The 27,515-nt window shown below is 52.5% G+C and overlaps 1 protein-coding gene across 1 annotated transcript in view; it reads left to right on the top strand.

Moving 5' to 3' along the window:
* Positions 1-1,445: 1,445 nt before the first annotated feature.
* GALNT15 (UDP-N-acetyl-alpha-D-galactosamine:polypeptide N-acetylgalactosaminyltransferase 15) overlaps positions 1,446-27,515 on the top strand; it is a 29,401-nt gene continuing 3,331 nt past the window's right edge. The window contains exons 1-8 of the mRNA XM_006883333.1: positions 1,446-1,990; positions 9,964-10,130; positions 10,867-11,071; positions 16,307-16,474; positions 17,428-17,545; positions 19,075-19,269; positions 24,104-24,235; positions 24,646-24,750. Of these exons, the coding sequence (XP_006883395.1) occupies positions 1,446-1,990; positions 9,964-10,130; positions 10,867-11,071; positions 16,307-16,474; positions 17,428-17,545; positions 19,075-19,269; positions 24,104-24,235; positions 24,646-24,750 (1,635 nt within the window). The remainder of the gene's footprint in view (positions 1,991-9,963; positions 10,131-10,866; positions 11,072-16,306; positions 16,475-17,427; positions 17,546-19,074; positions 19,270-24,103; positions 24,236-24,645; positions 24,751-27,515) is intronic.

Below are 27,515 nucleotides of genomic sequence, written 5' to 3' on the forward strand. Positions count from 1 at the left end.
CCCTTTGAAAACCAAAGGTCTTTCCCTTTTGACAGAACCCATTTTTTTCTGGGCTTGTTGTTGTTTTTATTGTTTGTGGTTTTGGAGCCATGTGTCTCTCTAAAACATTACCTGATTCACGGGGAGGGATTGTATAACAATGAAAGAATTTTTCGGTCTTCCTTATTCATCGTCCGACTTTCAGATGCATAGGAAGCAACTGAAAACACCGTGGCCTGGATCAGAGGCTCCTTAGGTTTTAAACCCATATCCTTGCTGGTTACTTTGGAAAGCCATGCTGTTTCACTATTACAGTTTAATTCATTACCTGTCTCCCTGTGTAGAATGTAAGCTCCACAAGGCACACTGCTATTCATTTCTGCAGCCTCAGCCCCCAGCCCGGTTTATCACATAGTGGGCGTTCTTCAACTTGTTGGGTGAAGGAAGGTAACTTATCCCAGAAGGAACATGCTGGTCCCCTGTGTGTTCCCCTTGATAACCAGCAAACAGGAAGCACTCACCCGCCCTGGTGGGAGCAGGTGGGGGGCTCTAACAAGAGCATCTCCCCTAAAACCTGTCACATGCAGAGAGGCCAGGCCAACAGTCCTCAGAGCTGGCCAGGGAGCGTCCAGTGTGGCTGAGTCACCTCTGGGAGGCAGAGGCGGCTGGGAGACGGCAGCCTTCTCCCTCCACATCACGTGTGCAGTGTTGTGAAAGCAGGAGAGACCACGCTTTCCTGCCCCCCGGGGAGGGGAAAGGGCTCTTCCTACACGAAGTTCAAGCATGAACTCCTGGGATGCTCCTGTTTTGATGCATTGAGGCCTTTTCTTTCCCCACAGAGGTGTGTTCCTCAGATGGTGCCAGCGCTGAGGAAACAGTGAGGGCGTTAGGACCGAGAGCGAGAGAGCTGGGCTCCGCTGTGTCTGGCAGAGGGCTGAGCGCTGAGGCTGAGCTGTGGGAGGGGACCAGGCACTGCCCCACTTCACATCTGTTGATCTGACCCGCTGGAGGCATCCACAGGGGCCACAGCTGTCAGCTCTGCGGGCCTGAGAACCACCAGCTCACCCCAAATCTCCCAGCATCCTGAACATGCGTGAAGAGAAGGGGTGCAATAAAACACTTGAGTAAGACGGAATAATTCTTTTCCCTCAGAAGAAAAAAGAGGTACCAGAGGCTGCAAACTCTTCCCCCTGAAGTCCTCATCAGTGAGCTTGTGGAAAGCAACAGACAAGGGCACCCAGAGAGAGCGGGAGCCGGGGCTGGGACCTGTGTCCTGAGGTTTCCTGGCTGCAGGTAGAAGTGTCTTGCACGCGATTTTGCAAATGCCATGCAGAACGCAGCAGCAGGCTGAGAGGTACAAAGCTCCCAAGGGGAGCCGGGAACTAGGGTTCTGCTGAGAGCTCCACTGGAGGCCCCTGGAGCGTGGACTTGAACATGACCTGTTGCATCTGGCAGGTGCCAGGAGCATGATGCTGAGGAGGCGATACGGGCCTGGACCTCTGCGCGCGCAGTTCCTGCTGCTGCTGGTGGTGCTGGCCTGCGTCCTGCTGCTGGTGGCTGTGCTGCCCCCGGCCCCCCAGGACCTGCAGGAGGCCGCGACAGCCCGCACCTGCGGCCACAGCCCCGAGGCCGGGTACCGCCTGGACTTTGGGGAGTCCCAGGAATGGCTGCTGGAGGACGAGGATGAGGCACAGGAGTACGGGGCCCTGGAAGGGCTGCCTCCCCTCATCTCACTGCGGGAGGACCAGCTTCTGGTGGCCGTGGCCTCGCCCAGGGCCAAGAGGGACCAGAGCCAGAGCCGGCTGGGCGGGAGTTACCAGCTCATCAAGCAGCCAGCCAAGGGCCTGGGGGAGCAGCCCCCAGAGAGGAACTGGGGAGCTGAGGAGGAGGATGAGGACGTCTCTGAAGAAGATGAGTTCACCACCCTCAGCCTCGACCCCCGTGACCTCCAGGAGGCACCCAGTGCCCCCATCCCCACGAGGAGGGCCCTGCCTGAGGCCCGGCACCCGCTGTAAGTAACACCCCAGCTTTCTCTCTTCCCCGAGACAGGGTACCACCAGGTACAGAAATGCAGTTTGTGCGCCCTGTCTCCACATCCCCAGCACGCTGGTTCTCCAAGCGGGCCCTGGACTGGCAGGTGCAGCATCACTGAGACCTTGGAAGTGCAGATTCTCAGGCCCCACCCTGAAACTGTGGGTGAGGCCAGGACCTGCATCTAGGGCCACAGCCCCAAGGACAGGGAGTGAGGACGCTGGCTGTTCACCCCATTCCCCAGCCTGGGCTCTGGTCACTCCCATGAAAGATACAGAAGGGGGGGGGGGTTGAAAGCCGCGTTTCTACAAGGGAGTCCTCACTTCCAAGTCCCAACGTGCCGCCCAGTCATTGTGATGGTCTGATTTTTGTCAGTGTCTGCGTTACTGCGGATCAAATACCACACACAGCTGACACTGACGTGGTTCTCACCGGGCACCAAGGAGCCCTGGCATGTAGTGAAAGGCTGGTGATTCGATCTGATGGCAGGGAAAGGTGAAAGCTTCCTTCTAGAAATCTCACAGGCTTGGAAGCCCGGTGGGGGTCCCTGTGACAGTAGAGGGTGGTGGGTGTCCTATATCAGCCGGCATTATTTAAGAGCTACTTAGGTAATGACTTGCAGTATCTATAAAGTGGGGCTGTATTCTCCTTTGTTTTATGGTTTGAAAAATCAGGCACAGAGAGGGCTGGTGAGTTTCCTGCAGTCCCACAACTGTGGATGCAAAGCAGGGATTTGAACCCATAGCCTTGACTGCCTCACTAAGCTACCTTCCAGGGAAAGCTGGTTTAAAGGCCCACTAGAGCAAGGGGTACTTCAGAGCTAGAATACAGTGCTGCCTGGACCGGTGCTGGACCCCAGGGATGGCCCCCACCAGGAGGCAGGCGTGGCCTACAGTCTCCCAAACTCACCTCACCTCATCTTCGGGGGCCTGGACACTGGCCAGGGGGCAGCCGGGGACAATGCCCTGCTCCCTGCACCTCGTCGGGACCAGTGACTCCAGCTGCAGCTCCTAGTTCTTTTCAGAGACTCTCCACCATCGCCACCTGGCCCACCCCAGAGGAGGCTCTCTCTGGACCCTGGAGTTTTAACTCCTGGACAGCATTACAACCACAGCTGGTGGTCTGAGACTGTATTCGGTCACAGCCTGCTTCTGGCATGCTGGGGCCCCATGGAAGCCTGGATGGAGTCTGTATTGTACGTCCCAATGCCCAACATGCAGCCAAAGGGTGATTGCTGGACGAAGGAATGCATCTGCTGTTTGCAAGGGGGTTTGCCTCTGCTTTCCCGGCAGTCAGAAGCAGGAATGAGTCTCTTTACGTTGCCGATAAGAGACAATCTGGAAGGAGATGGTTTCTGGTTACTAAGGGGGTCCATAGGTGGGTGGGATAGTGCGCCCGTGTTGTGCAAGGGAGTTGTAAACACCCGTATCTGTGGGTGCACTGTGTCTGCTTGTGCACGTGTGTTGTGTGTGTGGAGTTGATCTGTGCATGGAACGCGTGCTGGTTATGTAGTACGTGCATGTCTTGAAGTGTGGTGCCCGTGTAATGGCTGTGGTACACGTGTCCACTGCACATGTAACCTGACACGCCCATGTATGAGGAGTTGTGACCCTGTGTTTGTACTCACTTGTGCCGTGCCTGCATGTTGCAGTGCGCATGGTATTATGTGTTTGTCGTGTTTAACACCTGTGTTACAATGGACAAACACATGTGGGCTGTTGAGGTGTGTGTGCATGTGTACGGTGTTCACGTGTTTGGTGTGCATAACTCGGGCCGAGCACATGTTTTATACTAGTGTGAGTGGCAGGTTGTACTGGAGTAAAGGTGCTGTGTATTTCACATGTGATGGAGTGCAGGTCAGGGGGTGCGTAGTGCATGTATGTCCATCCTCTGGTGCGTGTGTGTGTGGTGTGTGTGTGTGTGTGTGTGTGTGTGTGTGTGTTCTGTGGTGTGTCTGACACAGGTGTGATGTGCGGGTGCATCATGTGTGTGTGTGAGAGAGAGAGACATACACGTGTCCCTGTGTGCACACACGTGCCCTGTCTCAATGTCTCTTTTCTCCAGACCCTCCCCCTCTGGGGTCACTACACTGGACCCCTTTGACCAGGCCTCCCCCTGGAGGAGTTCTCGGCCTCAGAGGTCTCACACAGTCCCTCTTGCGTTCAGATGACCTGCTCCGTCCCAGGGGACACTGGAAGCGGGTCCCTGGCTCCCAGCTTGTCGCCAGCCTCTTGCCCCGTTTGGAGGCGCATGGTGCCCTCTGCTGGCCCTGGTCTGGTGAGCCGCTCTGCCTCCCATCCAGGCAGGAGTTCAGGACACTTGTCAAAGGCCTTGAATGTCAAGGCGCCAGCCAATCTTCCCCCATCCCCTCCAGGCTGACAGAGCCCAGCTCACCACTTTACAACCTCATCTGAAAAACAGAATGTTAAAAAAAAGAAAAAGACAGAAACCTGCCCCTAAGAAGTGGGTTCTGTTGGCCTAGTGGCAAGAAGCTGTACTGCAATCCCAAAGGTACACTGTTTGAATCCACCAGATGTTCTGCCGGAGAAGGAGGGACAATTTTCTCCTGTACCAGTCAGATCTGATATGACGGTACATGCAACAAAAAATAATAAAATAATTAAAAAAAGAAGTGTCTACTGCATGTAGGCAAGCTGCAGTGACATTGTCTCCAGGGTGCTGCGCTGCTTACCTGAGAGCAGCCAGTTCAAATCCACCAGGAGAAAGTTGGGTAAGCTCCTGCCATGCAATTAACTGCCTCTGAAACCCTGCCGGAGGGTGAGCTCCACCTCCAGGCAGGTGTCAGTTACCCTGAGAAGGTGGGCTTGGCCCTGGGGGAGGCAGGAGGAGGAGAAAGAAAGCAAAACTTGGTGGTTCTGCATGGCTGATCCCAGTGAGGGGAAATGGCCCCTCAAACCAGAATAGGAGCTCTGGGGACGCAGGGGTGAAGGCATTCAACTCGTAACCGAAAGATCCGTCTCTGTGAAGCCTCCAGCTGCCCAGTGGGAGAAGGACAAGGCAGTCCACTTCCTTCAGGATTTGCAGCCTCGGAAGCCCTCCCGCAGATCCAGTCTGCCCTGCAGGGTCACAATGGACTCGAGGGCAGTGGGGCACAGTCGCTGTGAGCAGGTCCCGTGATGAGAATTTGTTGAAATGTAGATTCTGATTCAGCAGAGATGAATCATCAGCAGGGAGTAGAACCAGAACAAACGGGTTCAAAGCCCCAAGAAAAAGGAACAGAAGATACTCCCTTTGCTTCAAGTGGTGATGTTGCTCTATGGTTGCATGGAAGTCACAGAACTAAAGCTGGCCAGCTGAGACCCTAGGGAGAGGGGGTGGTAGACGGGAAGGAGATGCTGACCCGGGGCTCTGGTGAGACAGGGCGCTGTGAGTCCTAGTGGTGGCGGCCTGGCCAAGTCTACCCTGTGGACAGTTCACCTACTGTGGTCTTTCCCTCTACTCAAACTGTGGTCCAGATGCCTGGTGCATCACATGAGCTTGTCAACCAGAAACCACTCCAGCTGTGGTTAGGTTGGTTCCAGGCCTGAGCTTCCCTCCACCAGGCTTCTGAGAGCTGCCCCTGTTTACGGGAGGCAACGGCTGATCTTCCCCCAGAGGCTGGTAGATTCGAACTGCTGACGTTTCCATTAACTGTATAACACCTCCCCACCCCACCAGAGTTCTGTTGGTGATCTGAACCTTGCCCTGTCCTGTGCCTCCTCATCTCTGTCATGCCCACTGTCATTTGTCACTGCCCATCCATCGGTGATGCCGAAACCCACGCTCCTCCTCCAACCTCCAGCCAGTACCTGCACTTTGAAAAGCTCGCCACAGAGATTTCAGCGGGTGAACATTAACACCCGAGCTCCAAGCTACCTCTTGGCTTCTGTGACCTCCTCTTTGCCTGACTGCCCAGGTGGTTTCTGGTCTGCGTCAACAGCTTGCCAGTCCTCTGTGTCTGAAGTTCAAACTGCTTGAGCGAGAACATCTGGAAGGTTCTAACTGTCCAGACAGAGATCCTGTGCCTCTGGTCAGCCTCGCGGGGCAAATCCTTGTTGCTGCCTGACTTAGATCTTAGGGCCGCTGTAGCAGAAACGTCATAAGGGGATAACTGTCACAGCCAGACACCTGTTTCCTCATTGTTTAGGGGCTTGTTGTTGTTGCTTCTGTGTGTGGTTGAGCTGAAACCATCCCACATGCACCTGTTCTGGTCCCACTCCCTGCAGAACTTGTCTCAGGCACGACATTGAGGCTCATGCCCTGGCCACCTCTTGAAGGGGGTCACTGAACAGCTTCTGCTGACCATATGACCCAGTGTCCTTCCTTATGCACCAGAGGGCAGTGAGGAGGGGCAGTCCACAGGGATGCCAGCCAGGCACAGGGGGAATGACACTCAGAGAGCCACGAGCTGCCCGAGCCAGCTGGACAGAGCGCTCTACTGACGGACACATCCTTGCCCCCAGTCGTCTTGCAACTTCTCCCGTTCTGGGAGCTCATAATAGGGCACTCCCCTCATCTAGGCTGCCTCCTTCCCTGGGTGTCTCAGAGATCAGTTCTGGGGCTCCCCCCATCTAGCCGTCTCCTTCCCTGAGTATCTCACAGAACAGTTCTGGGGGTCTTCTCCTGGTCACTTTTGCCCACCAGACACACAGTCGTGATGCCCTGGCCCCTCTCAAAGGCTCCCCGGTGCTGGACACAGGGCACTGTCCATCCCAAGTCCCTGTCTGTGGCATTCAGCCCTCACTGCCGAGTAATGTAGAGGGGGCTGGCCTGTCAGCGAGGGTCACCCTGAGCCCCCCGGGCCCTCAGAAATCCTTCACAGGCTTTTACGTCGATCCCACTCAGAACCAGTTGCCAGCCTGCCGTCTCCGGTCACTGTGACAGAAGGACAGTCACACTTAGAGAGGACAGCGGACCATGCAATATTTGTTGACCTTCCTGCTTCTGGCCCTTCCTCCCCCCTGCCCCACTTCCTGCCCCTCTGCTGTGCCCAGCACGGAACCAAGAGCCCACATTTCAGGGCCGGGAGCCTCTGAGGTGTGTCTGGGGCCGCCCCTCATGCCGGGGGAATTGGAATGGCAGGAGACACACAGGCAGCACTTGCCATGTGCCAGCCACTGGTGTGAGGCCTTGGAAAGGCCGGTCACTCTTCCCAGCAGCCCCTTGAAGTGAGAGCCGTGGTTGCTACCGTACCTGGCGGGCAAGGAAACAAACAAGAAGCGAATGACACACGCAGGACCATCCATACTGGAGGGAAATGATGGCGCCCAACTGTCCAAGCTGTTCCAGAAGCTTCTGTGAGGACCAAGAGAGGAGGTCCGTGACCCAGCGTCACCAGACAGTGGTCTTCGTCTTTGACATTGTTGGCTAATGCATCACAGTTGTCCTGACCGGCCTTTTGTAAGCATATGGATGCTAGTCTGTCACTGACAGCATTATACTTCAAGGTGGACGCTGAATTGCCCCTTTCATGATAAAGATAACATCCATGGCTCTTTGTCATTCTTCGCATATGGACCGTATGACTGTCCTAGTCAAAATGGCCAATACCAGTTCATTTTACTTGGATCTACAATCAATACCCATTGTAGCAGCAGCCAAGAAATCAGAAGATGTGGTGCATTGGGAAATCTTCTGTCAAGGACCTCTTTAAAGTGCTAAAGAGCAAGGATGTCATTTTAAGACTAAGGTGCACCTGGTCAAGGCCACGGTATTCTCCATTGCTTCCTGTGCAGGTGAAAGTTGGACATTGAACAAGGATAACTGAAGGAAAATTGATGCCTTTGAGTTGTGGTGTTGGAGAGGACTGCTGACTCTCCCACCGACTGCCAAAGGACAGATGAGTCTTGGAGATGATTCAGTCCAAGTGCTTCACAGAGGTAAGAACGGTGATGCTTCATCTCACATAGGTGTGGCAGGTCGCTTGGAGAGGCTGTTGCTTGGAGAGGGACAGCATGCTTGGAAAGGTGGGGGGGGGGGCAGCGAGAGAGGAAGACCCTCAACAGGACGGATTGACACAGTGACTGTAACAGTGGGCTTGAGCGTATCAGAGGTGATCCGGATGGAGCAGGAGATGGCGGGCTCAGACCTGTTGTCCATATGGTCACTGGAAGTCACAGAACACTCGATGGTCCAAAAGAGTAACGACCACAGCACTTAGAATTTGAATCTTCAAGTGTCTCATTTCATGTTGACATCTTCCAATTCCCTGGATTCATATGTCATATATTCCAGAGTCCTACTAAGAAGGAATTTTTGCAACTGCTTAGTCTCATTTTTGAGTCATGGGACACCAGCGAGTGAAGGCTTTGAGCCAACCACACGGCCCGAGTAGACTCCCTTTGAGGGGGCAGCCCTTTCCCAGCTGCATTTTGAGCTTTTCCAAATGAGGACTGAAACTTCCAGCATTATTTTCAGACACTGCTGCAATGAACACAACTTTCACTGGCCAATTTTTGAAAGGATTAGATTGTCAGTTCCTTCTTCCTGTTCTCAGTCTGAAAGTTCCGCTGAACCTGACCTTGCTAGTGTTTTAAACGCTCTTGGACAGCTTCCAAAATCACAACATCACACACGGCCGCCAACAGACACGTGAGGAAATGTTCCAAACCACTGGCAATAAGAGAGATGCAAATCAAAACCACAATGAGGTACCATCTCACTCCAGTAACAGTGGCGAAGTTGAACAGGGCAGCAAGGAATAGATGTTGGAGAGGATGTAGCGAGAAAGGAACTCTTACACATTGTTGGTGGGATTGTAAAATGGTACAACCATCCTGGAAGGCAGTTTGGTGTTTCCTCAAAAAGCTGAACATAGACATTCCACTCCTTGGAATATACCCTGAGAATATGAGAACTGAGGCACAAACTGAGATTTGTACACCGATGTTCATAGCAGCATTATTCACCATCACAAGAAAACAGAAACAGCCCAAACGTCCAACCACAAACTAATGGATTGAGAAATTATGGTACATTCACACAGTCGAGTACTATGCAGCATGCAGGAGCAATGACTTTGTAAATTATTACCTAACTTGGGAGGGACTGGAGAGCATTATGCTGAGGGAACTAAGTCAGTCCCACAAGGATAAATATTGTATAAAACTGTGGAATGAACATAAGGATCCTGGAGGGGTGGAAGGGGTTGGAAGCAGAGGGATGTGGATGTGCAGGGGGAGGGAGGATTAATCATTGGGTTGTACAATTTGTTGGGAGGGTGAGGGAAATTGAAAGAATTTGTTCGAATTTGTATTCGAGTTTTGTAAATAAGCTAGTGGAAAGGGGGCAGAGAGACAATGGGAGGGATGAGGGAAACAAAGAATTTATTCTTGAAAACAATGTATTCGAACTTTGTAAATAAACTGTTAGTTTTTGTTGTTGTTATGTGCCATCGAGTTGCTTGCGACTCATAGCGACCCTGTGTACAAGAGCCCTAAATGCCGTTCTATTCTGTACCAACCTCGCCGTCTCAAACGCACTCATTCCCACCGCTCCACTCACAGAATCGAAAATGTAAATAAATGCATGGTGCCCCAATAGAGTACATGTTATAGAGACACTGTGAATATAGAATAACCCCTCGGCCAGCCTTGGATGTTTGTGACTATATTGTTAGATCTGAAATTACTTTGGATTCCAGTTTGAATGAAGCTTTATAACCCTTCATAAGCAAGTTTTTAAAAAATAAATTTGAATCATCTTTTTGGTAAGTTTTGCAGAGCAAATTAGGTTCCCACAAAACAGTTAATTCACAGGTATTGTTGACGACGTGGGGCTGCATTTGGGCTGCATTTGTCGCGTTGTGACAACACTCCCAGTAATTCCATCTGGGTGCTTCATTTCCAGTAACCTGGTTTTCCTGTCTCTCGCCATTCCAGCCCAGGCCCCGGGAGGGGAGAGAGGAAGTGGGGGTGTCCTCTCGCTCCCAAGCCCCTCTTCTGTCCCTCACAGGTGTCTGCAGCAGCACCCCGCGGCCAGCCTGCCCACAGCCAGCGTCGTCCTCGACATCCACGGCGAGGCCTGGGCGGCCGTGCTGAGGACCGTGCACAGCATCCTGGCCACGGCGCCCAGGGCCGTCCTGAAGGAGGTCGTGCTGGTGGAGAACCTCAGTCAGCGAGGTAGGGCAGACCCCCACCCTTGGGGACCTGGCCTCGGGGATTTCTATGCAGAAGGGCCAGGTTGGGGACCTTTCTGAGGGCCGCTTCCCAGGAGGCAGACCCCTCTGTGGGGATTCACGTGTGAGGGCTTTATTACCGAAGAGTCTTCATGGACCGTGTGGTCCTGATAAACCCCGACGTCCCTGGAGAGCGTGGGTCTGAGGTCTTATGACCAGTGATGTGCTCCCCGAGGACGTTGGGGATCAGGTCACGTTCACACAGCGTCTCACCCTGTAGGGTCTACTCTCAACTAAAAGCCCCATTGCTTTTGAGTCAGAACTGACTCCTAACTGACCCTCCAGGGGGGTTTTCAGAGGCTGTAAATCACATGGGAAGAGATGGTCCATCCTTCCCCCACAGAGCAGCCAGTGGATTCGAACCCCTGTCTCTGAGGTTGCACCACAACTTCTTGTCCACTAGGCCACTGGACTCATCCTCTGCTCTGCTGTGCGCATGAGCTGTCACAGGAGGTACACTTGCCCATGTAAAGCGTCACCTGCCCGGCCTTTGTGTGGCCACGAGTGGAGTCCCTTTCAGCTGTCCACGCCTATGTGTCATTCCCACTTGTCTGCACACCCCTGTGTAAATTAGTTTGTTTCACTGATTCTCCAGGACCTGGCGGTCATCAGAGTGGTGGATCACAATCTGTGTGCCCGTGGCGCTGGGCACCATCTGACCACACCCCTGTTGATTCCAGGACAGGTCAGGTCAGCTCTCAGTGGACACGTGGCCAGGCTGGAGGGCGTGAAGCTTCTCAGGAGCAACAGGAAGCTGGACGCCATCCAGCGCCGGATGCTGGGGGCCACCAGGGCCACAGGGGACGTGCTGGTCTTCATGGACTCCCACTGCGAGTGCCACCCGGGTTGGCTGGAACCCCTCCTCAGCAGAATAGCTGGTGACAGGTAAACCAGCCCCCGGGACTTGGGAACAGTCACAGAGTTGGCCACTCGCAGATCACCCAGCCTTTCTGCTAGCAGTTGATGGCTTTATTAGGACAATAACTTTACTGTAGAAAAGGAAACATGTTGCCAGACAGATAGGTGTGGGTCTCTGTAGGTGACTGGACCAATAGGGCAGCATCTAACGACCTGTGTGAGCTCTCAGATGCATAGCAAGTAATTGAAATGATCATCATGGCCTGAATCAACTCCGGTACACCTTAATCTTCAATCTGACATCATTGCTCCTCAGTAATTTGGAGCGGTCCTTGACTAAAGACTTGCCCAATGCAATACATCTCCTGATATCCTGACTGCTAGTTCCAAGGGTGTTGATGACAGTTTCAATATTTTCTCTATTTATCATGATATCAAAAATAACATGGACTGCTAGAACTAACAGGTTTGTCCTGGAGAGGGTGAAGCGAAGCTGCGCCTTGGAGGCAAGGATTCTGGGGCTTCGTCTGACATACTTTGGACATGTTGTAAGGAGGGACCAGTGCTTGCAAAGGGACATCGTGCTTGGGAGGGTAGAGGGACAGCCCAGGAGAGGAAGACCCTCTATGAGGTGGATGGATTCAGTGACTGGGGTAATCAGGATGGGTGTGTCAGAGACAGATTGACACAGGATAGAGCAGGGTTTATGACTATTGTACATTAGGGTCACTGTGAGTCACAGGCAACTCGACAGCACATAACAACAACAATCATGATACTGCTTATGGATGCAGGGATAAAGATTTTTGTCTTCTTGATATTGAGATGTAATCCATGTTGAAGGCTTGACCTTCTGAAGCAAGCATTTCAAATCCTCCTCACTTTCAGCAAGAAAGGTTATGTCCTCTGCATAACACAGGTTGTTGACGAGTCTTCCTCCAATCCTGACGCTGCATTCTTCTTCACAGTTTCTGGAATAATTTGCTCAGCATATGAGGGGAATAGGAATCGGCTTGACTGGTCGGTTTATATCTCAGTAAAAAACGTGGCTGAGAAATTGAAGCTACAGTTAGCTTTTGAGATGTATCCGTGTGTCCGTTGGTGTCGTGTGTTCCACATCTTCAGTGGCCCTTCCCTGCCCCTATCTATCTTTTGAAATACTAGCCCTTGACTTTGTGGTACTTGGCAAGGCTGTAAGAAGGCTTGATCTTGTGTCTGCCTGACAAAAGCTCTGCTCGTGAGTGAGAAGATGAGCGAGTGATGATGTCAGCGGACACTCCGACTCCTTCCTGGGGTTGGGGTTAGGGTGGCTTTGCTGCTCGGCTCTAAATCAATTCCAAGGACACCAGATGCATCTGCACGTATAAAGCACAAAGCTGACTGGACGGGTTGTGTTGTAAACCTGTTGCCTTTTCTGAGTCAACACACTGCAGCTACCTCACTTAATCCACCTTGGCGAGGCAGCTTCCATGGTCTGTGAGAATGAAAAAACCACAGGACAAAGTGACCGTGACCACTCACTTCATCCTCCGATGCTCTGGTCTTCATTTCCACCCAAAGTGCACGCCAGGAGCCCCTCGCTCGATCACGTGTGCACCCCGTTAGAAGGAGCCCTGCTGGCACAGTGCTTAAGTCCTCAGCTGGCAATCTAAAGGTCACCAGTTCAAATACACCAGTCGCTTCGTGAGAGGAAGATGAGTCTACTTGCCTCCTTAAACATGGCCCTGGACACCCTACCGGGCAGTCCTAGCCTGTCCTACAGGATTACTGCCTGTCAGAATCAACCCAGTGGTGACCGGGTCAGAGGTTAGGGAGTAACGCGTTAAAGCCAGGGGCTAAGGGCACTCAGGAGGATGTGGTGGTGTTGGCATCAGGAACGACGCCGTAATCACAGTCAGCTCTACCTCTGACCCTGAGCGTGTGGTGAGATCAAACAAAACAGGACAAACTTCAGATTTCCCTCTTGGCAAGCAGAGCTCACCTCCATATTCTCTGATGAAGTAACTCTGGCCACTGGAGGGCACGTCTCTATTGGCCTGTTACGCTCACTGAGATGGCACAGGTCTGACACCATTCTTCAGAATCCAGTCACTGGCTTCCCTGGCTCCAGATTCTGAAATTCCACAGCAAGCTTTGCCAACAGGCAAATCCATCCCGTCTGCCTGGCTCATTCCAGGGGAAACAGAGCTTGGAGAGGGCCGGGGAGCCTCGTTTCCTTCTCATACTGTTATTTCCATCTTCTCAGGTCAGCTAGTGAAGACCTCCAGAAAGGGAGTAAAAGCTTTCAAGACCTTGACTCTAAATTAGAGCAGACTGCTGACAAGAACGTCATCATCCAAACTTCAGATGAAGCCAGAGCACTGAACCCCGGAGCCCCCGAGCCTCTCTGAGGGGCCCGGGCTGTGCCAGCGGGCTGCCTCTGAGATAAATGGGGTGTGTGGTGTTCATTGTCGCCAAGTTAGAACTGACTCCTAGCTCACCCTCCAGATTCAAAGGCGGTGAATCTTATCAGAGGAGATTGTCCACCTTTCCCTGAAGGAGCAGCTGGTGGATTCGAACTGCCTGCCTTTGGATTGACAACAGAACTCCCCTGCCTGGCTCCCAGAGCTCCCTAAGATGCGTGGTACAGAGATGGAAACAGCAGAGCATAGACGCACCCCGGCTGGCATGTCTCCACCCAGGAATCCAGCTCCTTCATGCTCCCTGACTTGGCAATTTTCATACCGCAGATTTTAGAAGTGAGTGAGTGAAGAGGCCAGACAAGCAGGCCAGTGAGACAGACAAGACAAAACTGTGATTGATTGATCCCTCTTGGCTAGGGAGGGGGCAACTATTAGGCAAATCAACAGATGAGTGATCACTTGTTTGGGCACAAGGTGAAGTTTCTGGTCTGTATAAATTTTTTATATTACCTCCTCTGAGATCATATCATTGGGCTCTGCCCACCCACCCCCAAAATGTGTACATATACACACACATAAGGGAATTCTCTCTCTCATTCTTTGTTTCTCTCTCTCTCCCTGTCTCTCTCTCTCTGTCTCTCTGTCTGTCTCTCTCACACACACACACACACACACACACTCACATTCACACTCACACTCACACTCACACTCACACGGGTGGCTTAGTGATAAGGAACCATGCTACCAACACAAGATCCATGCTTCAAATCCACCAACTGCTCCGTGGGGAGTCGATGGACAACCTCCGTCCATGTGATTTACTTAAAATCCACAGGAGGGTCAGCGATGAGTTGGCTCCAACTTGATGGCACACAGCAACACTGTATTTAATATCTATTATAATATTAATATTATAGTATGTTGTTGTTATGTGCCGTCGAGTCCCTTGTGACTCATAGCGACCCTGTGTACAACAGCCCTAAACCCTGCTCTATCCTGAGCCAACCGCACCGCCTCTGACACACCCATCCCGATTACCCCAGTCACCGAATCAATCCACCTCATCGAGAGTTTTCCCCTCCTGCGCTGTCCCTCCACCCTCCCAAGCATGATGTCCCCCTCCAAAGTCCCTCGTTGCAACATGTCCAAAGTATGTCAGATGAAGCTTCAGAGTCCTTGCCTCCAAGGAGCAGCCTGGTCTCACCATCTCTAGGATGAACCTGCTTGTTCTCCTAGCAGTCCATGGTATATTCAATATTCTTTTTCAGCACCACAGCTCAAAGGCAACAATTCTCCTTCTCTCCTCCCTAGTCCTTATCCAGCTTTCTGATGCATAGCAATAATTGCAAAGATGCTAAAAAGTAAAGGAAAAAGGTTAAATGAATCACATCAATACATTTTAAGTAATCTTATTTATAATCTTTCATAAATATGTTGTTCATTAATATTCAATGTTAATATTATATATTACTATTACAGAATAATTATACAAATTCTTGAGATAGTTTACATCCTGTTTTAGTACTAAGTCTTGTAAATCCAGCATCTCTTTAATACGTGCAGCACATCTCAAACCTTATTAGAAACACCTCCTCGCTCACGTGGCTGAAGCAATAACAGCAGTAACACCAACCCCAAAGCCGCGAGTCTGTCATCACTCCCAGCGACTCTGGGCCACAGACCACAGCGGCGCTGCAGGGTTTTGGCTTCAATCTTTAGGAAAGCTCCCTGTGTCTCTGATAGTTTAACAATTAATAAGGAAGACAGAAGAAGAATAAGTGTCCTGGGATTGTGGTGGTGGAGAAGAGTGCTGACTATCCTGTGAGAACAAACAAGTCTGTCTCAGAGAAAGTGCAACCAGGGTTCTCCTCAGAGGCAAGGATGGGAAGGCTTCATCTGAGTATGTTTTTAGGAGGGGCTAGTCCTTGGAAAATAACAACATAGAGCTCTGTCAGCCTAGTGGACAGAAAATGATGCTACCAAGCCCAAGGTGGGTGATTTTAATCTGCAGCCCTCAGGCCTGGTTTTAACTGGTTTTGTTCAAACATTCTTCTAAGTGGTATAGCACTGGTCTGTCCATTTGCTGTACAGAGGTAACTCGTGGTTGCTGTGACACTGAACACTGTGACACTGATGTGTCAAGTGTGATAATGGTCACCTATGGTGGACAGTGTTTGATGGAACTCCCCGATTAACACAAGCTTGGAAGGAGGAGTGGCATCCACTTCTGAAATAGCTTGCCTCCAGAAACCCTATGAACTTGGAGAAATGATTAAAGTTATACAAGTGTTCAGGTTTTTCATTCATAGGGTCGCTATGGGTTGTCTACAACTCGATGGCATTTAGCAACAACAACAAGAGTCCTTGGAAAAAGGCATTTTGCTGGGAAAGGTGGAGGGCCAGATGAAAAGGAGAAGCCCCTCGGTGAGACGGGCTGACGCAGTGACGGTAACGATGGTTTGGACAGATCAGAGTTGATGAGGTGGTGCAGGACAGACAGGGCTTGGACGTGCTGCCCGCAGGGCGGCTGTGACCAGGACGGGACTGGAGAGAGACAACAGCACCCACAACTTCTAGACTGCCTCAAACTGCCAACCCATAGGTCAGTCTCACGCCCCCTTCACTGTGCCCGAGTGGAAGCTGACCCTCAGAGGGGTCTTGGAGGCCGTGAACAGGAGGAGATTGTCCAGCTTTCTCCGGCAGAGCGGTGGTTTCTAACCTCCAGAGAGGCTGGGCCTTGGGTCAGCTGCACAGCTCCCTGGGGCCAGGGCCCCAGCGCCCCCTCCTACGTGGCTAATGTTCCCCCCCCCCAGTGACTGAATGACGTGCCTGCCTTTACCGGTCCCACCATTGTTCTCAGGAGGAGGGTGGTGTCCCCGGTCATAGACGTGATTGACTGGAAGACGCTCCGGTATCACCCGTCCGAGGACCTGCAGCGGGGGGTGCTGGACTGGAGGCTGGACGTGCACTGGGAGCCTTTGCCGGGGCGTGAGCGAAGCGCCCTGCAGTCCCCCATCAGCCCCATCAGGTACGCCCCCACCCAGCCCGCCTCCGTACGCCCCCTCAGGATGGGGAGCTTCCCTTGACCCTACCAGCTTCCTGGTGAACAACTTCACCTGTGCCTCAGTTTCCCCATCAGTAAACTGGGGTGATGCAGTACCCACCTCACAGGGTAGTGGAATGAGTAGATGAGGCTTCCACACCCTCAGCTCTGTGTGTTATTGTGAGAATTCAATGTTCTTCCAGAAAGATCTGAGGGGGGCTGCAGAGGACTGTGGGGAGGCGGGAACTGGGAACTCGAAGCAGCTCCTACTCACCAGGTATTAAGAGCCTTGGACTCGCCCTGGCCTCAGAGAGCAGCTTGGTAAAAAGGAGGAACTTAGCCAGGTGAATGCCAAGACGCTGTTGTTGTTGTTGTGTGCCATCAGGTCAGAACTGACTCACGGCAGATCTTCTCGTGGGTTTTCAGAGGCTGGGAAGCACACGGGAGGAGACTGCCCATCTTTCTCCCACAGAGCATCTGGTGGATTTGAACCGTGTGCCTTTGGGTGGTACAGTGTCTCACCCACTCGGCCCCTGGAGCTCCCTAAGATCCCCTAAGTCTCCACGTCTTTTACGGGCTCTTCTCATGCGGTTGTATTTCAAGATTGTTCTACATTTCAACTGTCAGCTATGCAGCTGGAGCTCCAGTCGCCTGGCGGATAATGGGCTGTGCTGCCAGTCCAAAGTCAGGAGGTTCGAATCTACCAGTTGATCCTTGGGAGAAAAAAAAAATAGTAGCTTCCTCTGGTATAATTTATTAAAACCCACTGGAGGGTCAGCTCTGACTTACCGGCACAGGACAATCTGTCCATCTCCTCCTGGATTACAGCTCATGTCCTTGGTGCCTTCTTCTGTGGAACAACCACCCTCAGGCCTTGGGCGCCCACGTGGTGAGCCCCAGCCCTGGCCGCTGAGCCTCTCCCCTTTTCCCACGCCCAGGAGCCCGGTGGTGCCAGGTGGGGTCGTGGCCGTGGACAGGCGTCACTTCCAGAACACTGGAGGCTTTGACCCTCACCTGTCACAGCAGGATGGCGGGGACCTCGAGCTGTCTCTCAAGGTATGTCCTGGGGGGTGGGACGATGCTGGTGGGGGGGCGCTCTCTGGGCCGCAGGGTGTGGCCAAGGCTTGGAGGTGACATGGGGACCATCACTGGTTGGGGTGAGGCTGCAACAAAGAACTTGCTCATGTGCCGGGGCTCCCCTCTCCCATCCTTCTAACGCCCTGTCCCACCGCTCGCCCCCCCCTCTCAGCATCTACTGTCCAGATGCACAGGGAAGCTGTGTTAGCAGCCGTTCACAGCTTAGTGCAGGGCACAGGCACCCAGCGGTAGAGGGAGCCCCATGGGCATGGTGTGTAGTGCGTTGTGTCACTAACCTAAAGGTTGGAAGCTCAAGTTCACCAACATTCTGCTGGAGAAAGATGAGCAGGGTCTCTCCTCCTGTAAAGGTTCCCACGAGCTGCAATCAAGGGCAGCGGGTGTGAGGTTTCTGTGGGAGACCGGGGTTTGAATCCCAGCAAATGCTCCTGTGTAGGCACCACTCACTTGTTACGGCAGACCTGTGAGTGATGATGGTAGAATCTGCAGCAGAGTTTACAGACCAGAGACCAGGACGTGCTCAGGGCTCCCTTGACTGCTGCTAACATGCTGTCTCAGTAGAGTCCCCGCACAAAGACCCCCACTGTCTCGGTGATCCACCTCGAGTCTATACCTCGTTAGGACCAAGCAATGCCCTAAATGCTTGTCCCAGCAACTGAGGCCCTGGTGGGCATGGCCCCTCAGACCTCGGATCAGACACCTGCCCCCCAAATCTCGTTCACTCAGGGTGTGTGTGGGGGGGGCTTGTTTTTTATTACAACTATGTCCAACAGCCCAGTTAGGCAAAGACACACACTGTCAGATGCTCTGTGGCTTCTAATGTAGAAACCACACTTCGAGCTTCTGGTTTGCACAAACTCACCAGATATAGTTGTGTTTCCCTAATGCTCTAGAAGCCCTCGGAGCTGGTCTGCATTCCCTGTGCCACCCGGGCCACCTGGGTACACGGCGTGGGAATCCCGGCCTCACAGCCAATGCATTCGTGGCAACCGATCCTGGAGTTTCTTTCATTTCGCTCTTTATCCTCAAGTAGGGAATTAAAAGCTTTCTCTCACACAGAGTCAGAGGTTCGGGAGTAGGTGGGAGAATCTGCGGAGAGCGCATTTGGGGGGACTTTGCTCTCCTCTTTACCACAAATGTTTTACATGTAGTGGCTCCTTGGCCACTAGGGATGCCCTGGGCCTTGGCACACCTCTGTGAGCAGGGGTGTCCTCACAGCTGGCCAGCACTGTGAGCTGGCGTCAGTGAGTGTCAGGGAGACTCATGTGGTGGGTACCCAGACCTTGCTGCCCACAGCCCACTCGCCCTCCCCCGGCTCTCCTGGCCAATGGCCTTTCTCCCCAGGCCTGTGTTCCACCCTCCCAGCCACTCCCAGGCCACACCTGGAGTCCTGCCCTCACCCCAGGCCTGTGCCCCATGGCCTGCCATGCTTCCCACAACCTCCCATCTGTTAGCCTCTCACATGCGGCCCCCTCTCCCCACCATGGCAGGCCTGGCTCTGTGGTGGCTCCGTCGAGATCCTGCCCTGCTCCAGGGTGGGACTCCTCTACCAAAATCAGGACCCCCGGCCTCCGCTGGACCAGGAAGCCACCCTGCGGGACAAGGTCCGCATTGCTGAGACCTGGCTGGGGTCCTTCAAAGAAACCTTCTACAAACATGTCCCTGAAGCCTTGTCCCTGAACCAGGTAAGCAGAGGGCTGGCTGACCACCAGTGGAGGCCAGGTGGAGGTGCCTCTCCTGTCCTGATGGTACCATCCCTGCCTCTCCTAGCATCTCTGAGGTCACCACTGCTGATTCCAGCCTGCGGTTCTGTGTTAGAGTCCCCTGGGAGGGGAGCAGAGGGGCCCTGGGTAGGGTGGAGCCACTGGGAGCCATCACCCTGGACACAGGACTCAGAGACGTCAGCCCAGACACGGGGTCACCACAAGTGCAAAGACAAGCAACGTACAGAGTCAAAAGCAAATGCTGAATGCAGTGTCCAAGAGCGTGGAGCCTGGCTGACCTGTCACCAGCTACTCAGGTTTTGATGAGTGACTTGTTAGATGCTAAACTTAAACTTAATATGGGGGGCCACACTCATGTTTGCTGTGCTCGGAACGGGGCTCTGAGGCAGGATTTGGGGACCCACAGGGATCTTGGGACATCTCCTAAGAGCCCGTCGGCCACAGGGTGGTGGGCAGGATGTGTTTCATCAAAGGAGGGCCCCAGTCGTCCTGTGGCTGACACACCGTGCCCCCAACGAGGCCTTGCTCTCGGAGCCACTGCTTCTTCCTGGGGAGGGAGCCTGACGCCGGGATCTGAAAGGACAGACTTCCAGCCTGGGCCGAGAGAACGGGGTCTCTTCTAGGCATGTTGGAGAAGGTGAGGGAGCACAGGGCAGGGCTTGGACCTGCTCTTCACAGGGCCGCTGTGAGTCGGACAGGACAGGGCAGGGCTCAGACCTGCTGTTGACAGGGCCACAGTGACTCATAGTCCCCTCAGACCCTCCTGAAAACAGCACTCAGAGGGGCTCACGAAGGACTCTCACACAGTGAGCCGGTGCTGACCGTGGCTGGATGATTAAGAGGGAGATGAGTAGTGATGGGTGGAGATTCTGTGGCCCGAGAGGCCAGGCTGAGTCAAGCCTTTCTCTGACATTAGCGGAGAGTAGCTGGCAGGCCTGCCTTCTCCAGAACTCAGGAGAGGCCACAGAACTTGTATATCTAAACGACTGGCTTTTGGGTTTTTTTTCTTATTTTGTTGGTCAAAGCATCTTTTTTTATCTTTCTCCAGACATCTGTTTAGCACCTGCTCTTTTGCTTTCAGGGAGCACTTGATCAATGTTTGCGCAGATCGCATTGAAAAAGGACTCTTTATAAAAAAAGTGCTAAATGTGCATCATTTCAGTGCACCTTCTATCAGACAATCTCGACTGGAGCGTGGTGCGTTGACGGCAGCCATCTAAAAGCAAAGTCATGGAAACGATTTACAGAATCACAGTCTCACCACAGCTGCCGATCAAAACAGAACAAAAACTCAGACGCACGTCTGTTGAGTCAGAGCCCGCTCAGGACTGACCCCCCAGTGGGGTTTCCAGAGACCGGAAATCACACAGGAGGAGGCCGCTCGTCCTCCTCCAGAGCCGCAGATGATGGATTTGAACCATGTGCCTGTGAGTTAACAGCACAGCTCCTTACCCCTAAGCCAACAGAGCTGGATGACACACACTTGGGTCCAGACAATCGCAGGACTTGACAGTTTCAGTGATGCTGCCTTTTAGAACCCAAATCATCTCTTTTTGAGGAAAGCCAATTTGCTTGTGTGATTGCTGATTGTTCTTGTTGTTGTTAAGAGCTGTCAAGTGGTGGACGACTCGTAGTGACCCTATGAATGAAAGACCTGGACACTTGTATAACTTTCGTCGTTTCTCCAGGTTCATAGAATTTCCGGAGTCAAGCTGTTTCAGAATTGGATGCCACTCCTCTTCCAACCTTGTTTTAATCAGGAGCTCCAATTGCTGATTTGAATTTTTTTTATTAATTTTAATGAAAGTTTACAGAGACCTAGGGTTTCCATTCATTCGTTGTTGTACTTTTTCTCCTGCCCAACCTCTGCCCCAATGTGCTCTTCTCTTTGAAAAGTAGAAGAAAAATTCTTTCATTCTTATACAATCCCTCCTGGCAAGTCCACTCCACGGTGCAGCCTTCACTCTGGACCCCTGGCTATTGGACACTTTTCATGACAGTAATACCTAATCACATCCCTTTTAAACAGTTTTCTTCCCTCATCTGTTTCAGTGCAGGGATTGAGGGGAGACTGAGAAAGAGGAGATCAATAACGATTAGAATTTTTTAAAAAATATTTCTTTGTGCTCTGCCAAGTCCTTCATTCTATTAGCTCGAAAATGGAAGTTCTACAGGACCGTGAGCTGCTGAAGTCTGAAGGAGCTAGAACTGGAATTACAACGGCACCAGGAACCTGGCCTCAGCCTTACACTTTGGGTTTTGTGTCCCAATGTCTGCAAGCGAACCCTCCCCAAACTCGCAGGGAGACCTTCCGTTGGAGCTTAGAGACTGCGGACTTTCGTAGGAGGAAACTGCCCATCTTTCTGACTCAAGGCAGCTGGGGGATTCAAATCATCGACCTTTCAGTTCACCATCCAACAAATAATACACTAAAGCCATCAGACCACTCTGTATAGACCACGCCCCTTCCGGGAATGGCTGGTATCCCATGGAGCCGTGATCCTCTGGAACTGAGTTTGTGAGGCAGGGCTATGCTTGTAGCACAGAAGGGGCTCACTAAATGTCCCCAGGACCTTCAAGGACAAGAGAACATGTGTTTCGCTCATCACTGACCTCCTTTCAATGCCTGGTGGAATCCCAGGTGCAGAGCAGGTGCTCAGTCCTCATTCTTAGAACGGATGATTGATTACTGAGCTGAAAGGTTGAGACTGAGGTGAGACGAACAATGACTGAGTCAGATGTCAACTTCTGATTCTGACCGTTGAGAAGTTACTGACTCTGGGAAAGTAATTTGAAATCGAAGAACACCTATTTCAAGAGCTCTCATGAGGATCTAATGAAATTAAATGTGTGAATACGCTTGTAAAAATATAAAGTACCAAATAATATTAGGCTGAGTTATTTCCTAAAATCTGTAAGGTCAGGTGTTGGTCCGGCGAAGAGTACTTGACGTCTCAATGACTGAAGAACAAAGTCTGTCTTGGAGGAGGTACAATGAGGGCGCCTGTTAGGGACCAGGATGGGGAACCAAAGATGGTCTCGTGTACTGTGGACATGCTGTGTCCTTGGAAAAAGACACCATGCTGGGAAAAGGGGGACAGAGAAAGAGCGGAAGACTCTTGACGAGGTGGACTGACCCAGTAACGACCACCATAGAGAGGAGCATATCAGAGATGGGGAGCCTGACGCAGGAGAGGGCAGGACAGGACAGGACTAGACAGGACAGGACAGGACAGGACAGGACAGGACATGGTGCAGGTCCATTATTCATAGAGCTGCTGCAAGTCACGGTCAACTTGATGGCACCTAACAACAACCACAAGTTTGTTTTTTTTTTTAAAATATCCACTTGAATGTGAGTGTAGAAGTCTCTTCTCTGACCTGCAGATGCCTCCTGGAGTTGATTTGACGGTTTTCACAAGGAGAATGATGCCCCCTCCTGGTCGGGAAAGGAGCAAGTGTGGCCAAGAACTTGACCCTTTTCTGAATTACCCTTTTTTCTTTACAGCATTCCATTAATTCATGTTTTTTAAGTATGTCCTATTATGCACCTTGATTTCAATATTTCAAAGCCATTTCTCCCTCCCTGAGAGTGTTTAATAATATGCATTTATTGTAAATTGAAGTCATTAAGAATCATTTTGCTGGAAGAAATTCAGTCCATCTCGTTCCTTCCTCACCCCCTCCGATACCCTCACATGGGTTTTGAGACACAGTTAGTTACCCTGCACAGCCCAGAAGCTGGAACTGGAAGGTCACTGCTGTGGTCATCTGACTGGCTTTTACAGAAAGGGACTTCTCTCTCAGCATGACTGACCTCTCCTTTGAAGTCAAAGTGGTGGGTGGATTTGCCAGCTGAGGCCACACCAGGAAAGGTAGGGGCTCACAGGAAGAAGTGTTTCTAGGTTGGTACAAAAATCCAGCTTAGGGGAGCCACAGGGATGTCGCCACTGAACCCAAGGCCGCCGTGAGCTCATCGGAATGTCTCTGCTTCATGTTGTTGGAGGAGAAAGCAGCCCATCTCTTGGGTTTTGTGGCGACCATCCGGTTTGAATCTCTGACGTGGTCTTCCTGTCCTAGATCCTTTCGCTCTCTCCCAAGCCTAGAAGGCAGTTCTCTCTTTTCTTCCCGCCACCTCCATAACACCTCTTTCTTCCTTGACAACACCCAGAACTTGGCCCTAAACTCCTGAGTAAGGTTCTCTGCATCTTACTAATGCAACCAGGAGCTAATTTATACTTCAGTGCTAAGGACTCACTTTGATATCCTTCCCGGGGAAATTGCCTTGTAAGGAAGATGTCCGGGCCACAGGAAATGTGGTCCGAATGGATGATCAATGATCCCATTGAAGAGGAAATGTGGGCACCAGAAGAAAAGAGAAACTTGACTGGCTCCCACCCTCAGCCCCCCAGCGCCCCATCTCCTTCCTGTCAGCTGCCTCTGGTTCTGTTCAGTTCCTGCCTCCAGACGGCCCCTCTTGATGCTGTGACACCAAGTGTAAAGTCTGTTTGCCAGCTTCCACGAGAGTCAGCAAAGATACTATAGTCTGTAGACTGAAGGTTTCAGGGGTGCAGGAGAGGGGTGAGATCACACAGCAAAGGCCCACCTGTCACCACGGTGGTTCCACAACTGTGTCCCTGGAGACGCATCTTATTCCGCCCCTTCCAGCCCCTCTTCTCCTGAGCCAAGGCCCTCACGCTGTCCCAGCCCACCTGCCCCCTGCCCCCTCCCACCCTGAGCCCTGAAGGAAGGAGCTGGCCTTTCTCCTCACCCAGCCTGTCTTTCTCCTCCCCAGGCGGAGAGGCCAGACTGCGCAGAGCGCCTACAGCTACAGAGGAGCCTGGGCTGTCGGATGTTCCCCTGGTTTCTGGCCAGCGTCTACCCCGAGCTGTACCCATCTGAGCACAGGCCCAGGTTCTCTGGAAAGGCAAGAGGGGGTGGGGAGGAAATGCCAGGGTGGGGGCAGGGTGGGAAGGGGAGCTTCCTGAGAGGAGATAGAGTCAGAAAGGCTTCTAGCTCTTCCTCTGATCTATTAACCTTGGCCAATCACTAGTTCAACGGGGCCTCAGAGACCTTTGAGTCCACACCCTGCCTCCACATCTGCCCTAGAAGGACTGACTGGCTTGTCCCAAACTATCCCTGTGGACAGAGGTGGCCTGCACCCTTCAGGAGACCTGGCTCTTAGACCAGGGGCTACGACATTATTCCACTTGCTTAAATGGCTGGAACACGGCACCATGAAGCGGCCCCCAGGGAGCAGAGAACAAAGCATTGCCTGGTGGGGGGTTGCTGACCACGCAGGTGAGGAGTCACTCCTGTGTGGATGTCCACTTCCAGCTCCACAATGCTGCCCTTGGCCTCTGCGCAGACTGTCAGGCCGAAGGGGACGTGCAGGGCTGTCCTGTCACCCTGGTTCCATGTAGTGACAGCCGGAAGCAACAGGTAAGGGCTCAGGGAAGACCTGCAAGGAGGGGGGGCACTATTCTGGGGTGGTCTTCACTTCCCTCTGGGGCACCCGCTCTCTGGGATCCCGTGAATGTCCATGAGCAGACCCCACTGCGGAGACCCATCCTTCCCATCACAGCTCTGCCCACCGCCCCAGCTATAAGCACAGGCCTGGGCTATCATCGGAGAGCAAAGTGTCCTGGCCAGAAGGACAGTGAGTGGTTGGTTAGCGAACCCTTTCATCAACAAGGAGCCCGGTGGTGCTGAGTGGCGGGTATGTTGTTGTTGTGTGCTGTTGAGTCAGAGTCAGCCCCTAGCTGGCCCTCTGTGGGTTTTCAGAGGCAGTAAGTCACGTTGGAGGACACTGCCCATCCTTCTCCCAGGGAGCAGCTGGTGGATTTGAACCACATGCCTTTGGGATTGCAGTGCAGCTTGTCACCTCTAGGCCACCTGAGACTAACTGAAATATCAGTGGTTCGAGCCCAGCATCGCCCACCCTACAGAAAGGCGTGCAGTCTGCTTCTGTGGACATGACAGACTCAGAGACCCCATGGGGTGGGTCTAATCTGTCTTGTTGGGACTCTGGGAATCAGAATCAACACAATGGAAGTGAGTTTTCATTTGACAGATGGGAAAACGGAGCCTTAGAGAAGGAGCAGCCCTCGGGTTACAGACTCAGAGGCTTCCAGAACTCGGGCCGGTGACAGGGCGAGCTCAGAGAGCTGTGTGGAGCTGGCCTTGTCTAGAAGGACCCCTGCAGACCATAGTGGACCTGATGTTAGGAAATCATAAAAGATACTAGAAATCTAGTTTATGGAGAAGCTCTTTATTTAAGTTTTAGACAGAGAAAGCACGTGGCCTGGTGGCAAGGTGTGGTGCTACCAGCCCGAAGGTGTGTGCTTTACACCCCCCAGCTGCTCAGGAGGGCAGTCTCCTCCCGTGGGAGTTACAGTCTCTGAAACTCACTGGAGGGCCAGCGAGGCGCTTGTTCCAAGTTGATGGCACACAACAACGTGGTGTACACACACAGACACGCAGACACACACACTCGTGTGCAGGCCAGTATCTGCCAGGCACCATTTCGAAATCTCTGGAGCCACCTGAGATCACCAACTAGAACCAGTCACGGAGCGCGAGTGAACAGACCGGGAAGCGTGAGCACCGAAGCCATTGGAGAAGCAGGGCAAACCCAGAAACGTCCCCATTGTGCGTGTGCTCAAAGCCCAGGCCTGTGGCTCGTCGCCTATGGCTTGTCCTCCGAGAGCCCGGTAGCTGAGTACCACTCCGGGCTGAGCGGGCGTCTGCAGGGGCCAAGGCCTTTATCCCAGGGAGTGTCTCTGAAGGTGGCCCTCGGGTGACCACTTGGTCTGCAGTCGCAGCTCCAGAGTTGAGAGCCTGCTCTTCACGTCCTTCTGGTCTGCTCAGGGGCACAGAGCGCTTTAGTCCAGAACATTCCTCCTTAGGGCAGACGGTGTTCACAGCACAGACAGTGGGGTGCACAGACCTCAGGAGAGAGGAGAAACACCCCAGAACGTTCATGGGCAGCCAGGAGGCCTCACCACCATGCGGGGGGTGGGGGGGGGAGCTGAGGTTGCTTGGGGTGAGCTCACAAACAGCCCTGGAGACCGACAACAAGGTTTCTGGAACCCCTCGCTGCCGTGTGGCCGGGGCCCAAAGCTGATGGCCCAAGGGGAGACCAGACTTGGCCCACGGAGGAGGCCGCCCTGTGCACTGCAGATCCCGTCCACGTGTGTATGTGGCTACCACAGGACAGGCTGTTTGAAATCAGTGGTGCCCAGTTACAGTCTAGGCCTCCAGAGGGCGAGCCTCGTAGAATCTAGACTTGCCCATTTCTGGGCAGCCATTCCCGCCTGGCTGGGTAATGTCTGTGTTTGCCCATGAGGGCAGAGTGAACCCACCACACACAGTCCGGCTCCAACGGGAGATGGTGCACCAAGGGCGTAGCAGCCCTTCGAACCCCTCTGATCTGCGGCTGGGAATAGTGGAGTCGTCCTTCCTAAAGAGGGTGGATTGTTCTAGTTTTCTGCATGACACTTCAGCAAGAACATCTGGTGACGGAGACACTGTGAGTGAGACGGAAAGCCCTTCCCTTGGGTGACAGCAAAGAACACCTTCATCCGTGTGTAAGTAACTGATTTCCCAAGAGCAAAAACAATCCACAATCCAGGGGCCACTGACGATCATCAGAGGGCCCAAGTCAAGCTGCGCTGTCCAGGCTGAGGTCATTGCCAACTGAGGAACGCAGGGCTGTGCCCAGAGCACACACTTTAGACCAAGAGCTGACCACTTGGAGCTGAGACCCCATGGAAGCAAGTACCTTGGGAGGGTGGTGGTGGGTGTTAGGTGTCATCAAGTCCAGCCACTCACAGCTTCCCCATGAACAACCGCTCTGGATACTGTCCTAGCCTGTGCCTCCCTCAGCGTCTCTGACATACTAATCTCTGCATGAAAAAAAAGTCCACTTCCAGGGAGATGAGGAAGCATACCCATCTCACCAGCAGATTTTTATTTTACATAAAATTTTATTTCAATTGTTATTTTAATGAGCATTTACAGAGAAGTTTGATTTTCATTCAATGTTTCACATTTTACTCCTTTGTGCTCCCTTCCCCCATTCACATTTTTTCCCAAAATTCTGTTTCTTGAGATAATTTTCCATTCACCTTGATTCAGCGTGTTTTTTTTTCTATAATTATATTTTATTAATTTTCATAAACATTTACAGAGATTTTGGGTTTCCA

This window comes from Elephantulus edwardii, unplaced genomic scaffold (assembly GCF_000299155.1).
Source record: "Elephantulus edwardii isolate Elephantulus edwardi_28Jun2011 unplaced genomic scaffold, EleEdw1.0 scaffold00027, whole genome shotgun sequence".
Taxonomy (NCBI): domain Eukaryota; kingdom Metazoa; phylum Chordata; class Mammalia; order Macroscelidea; family Macroscelididae; genus Elephantulus; species Elephantulus edwardii.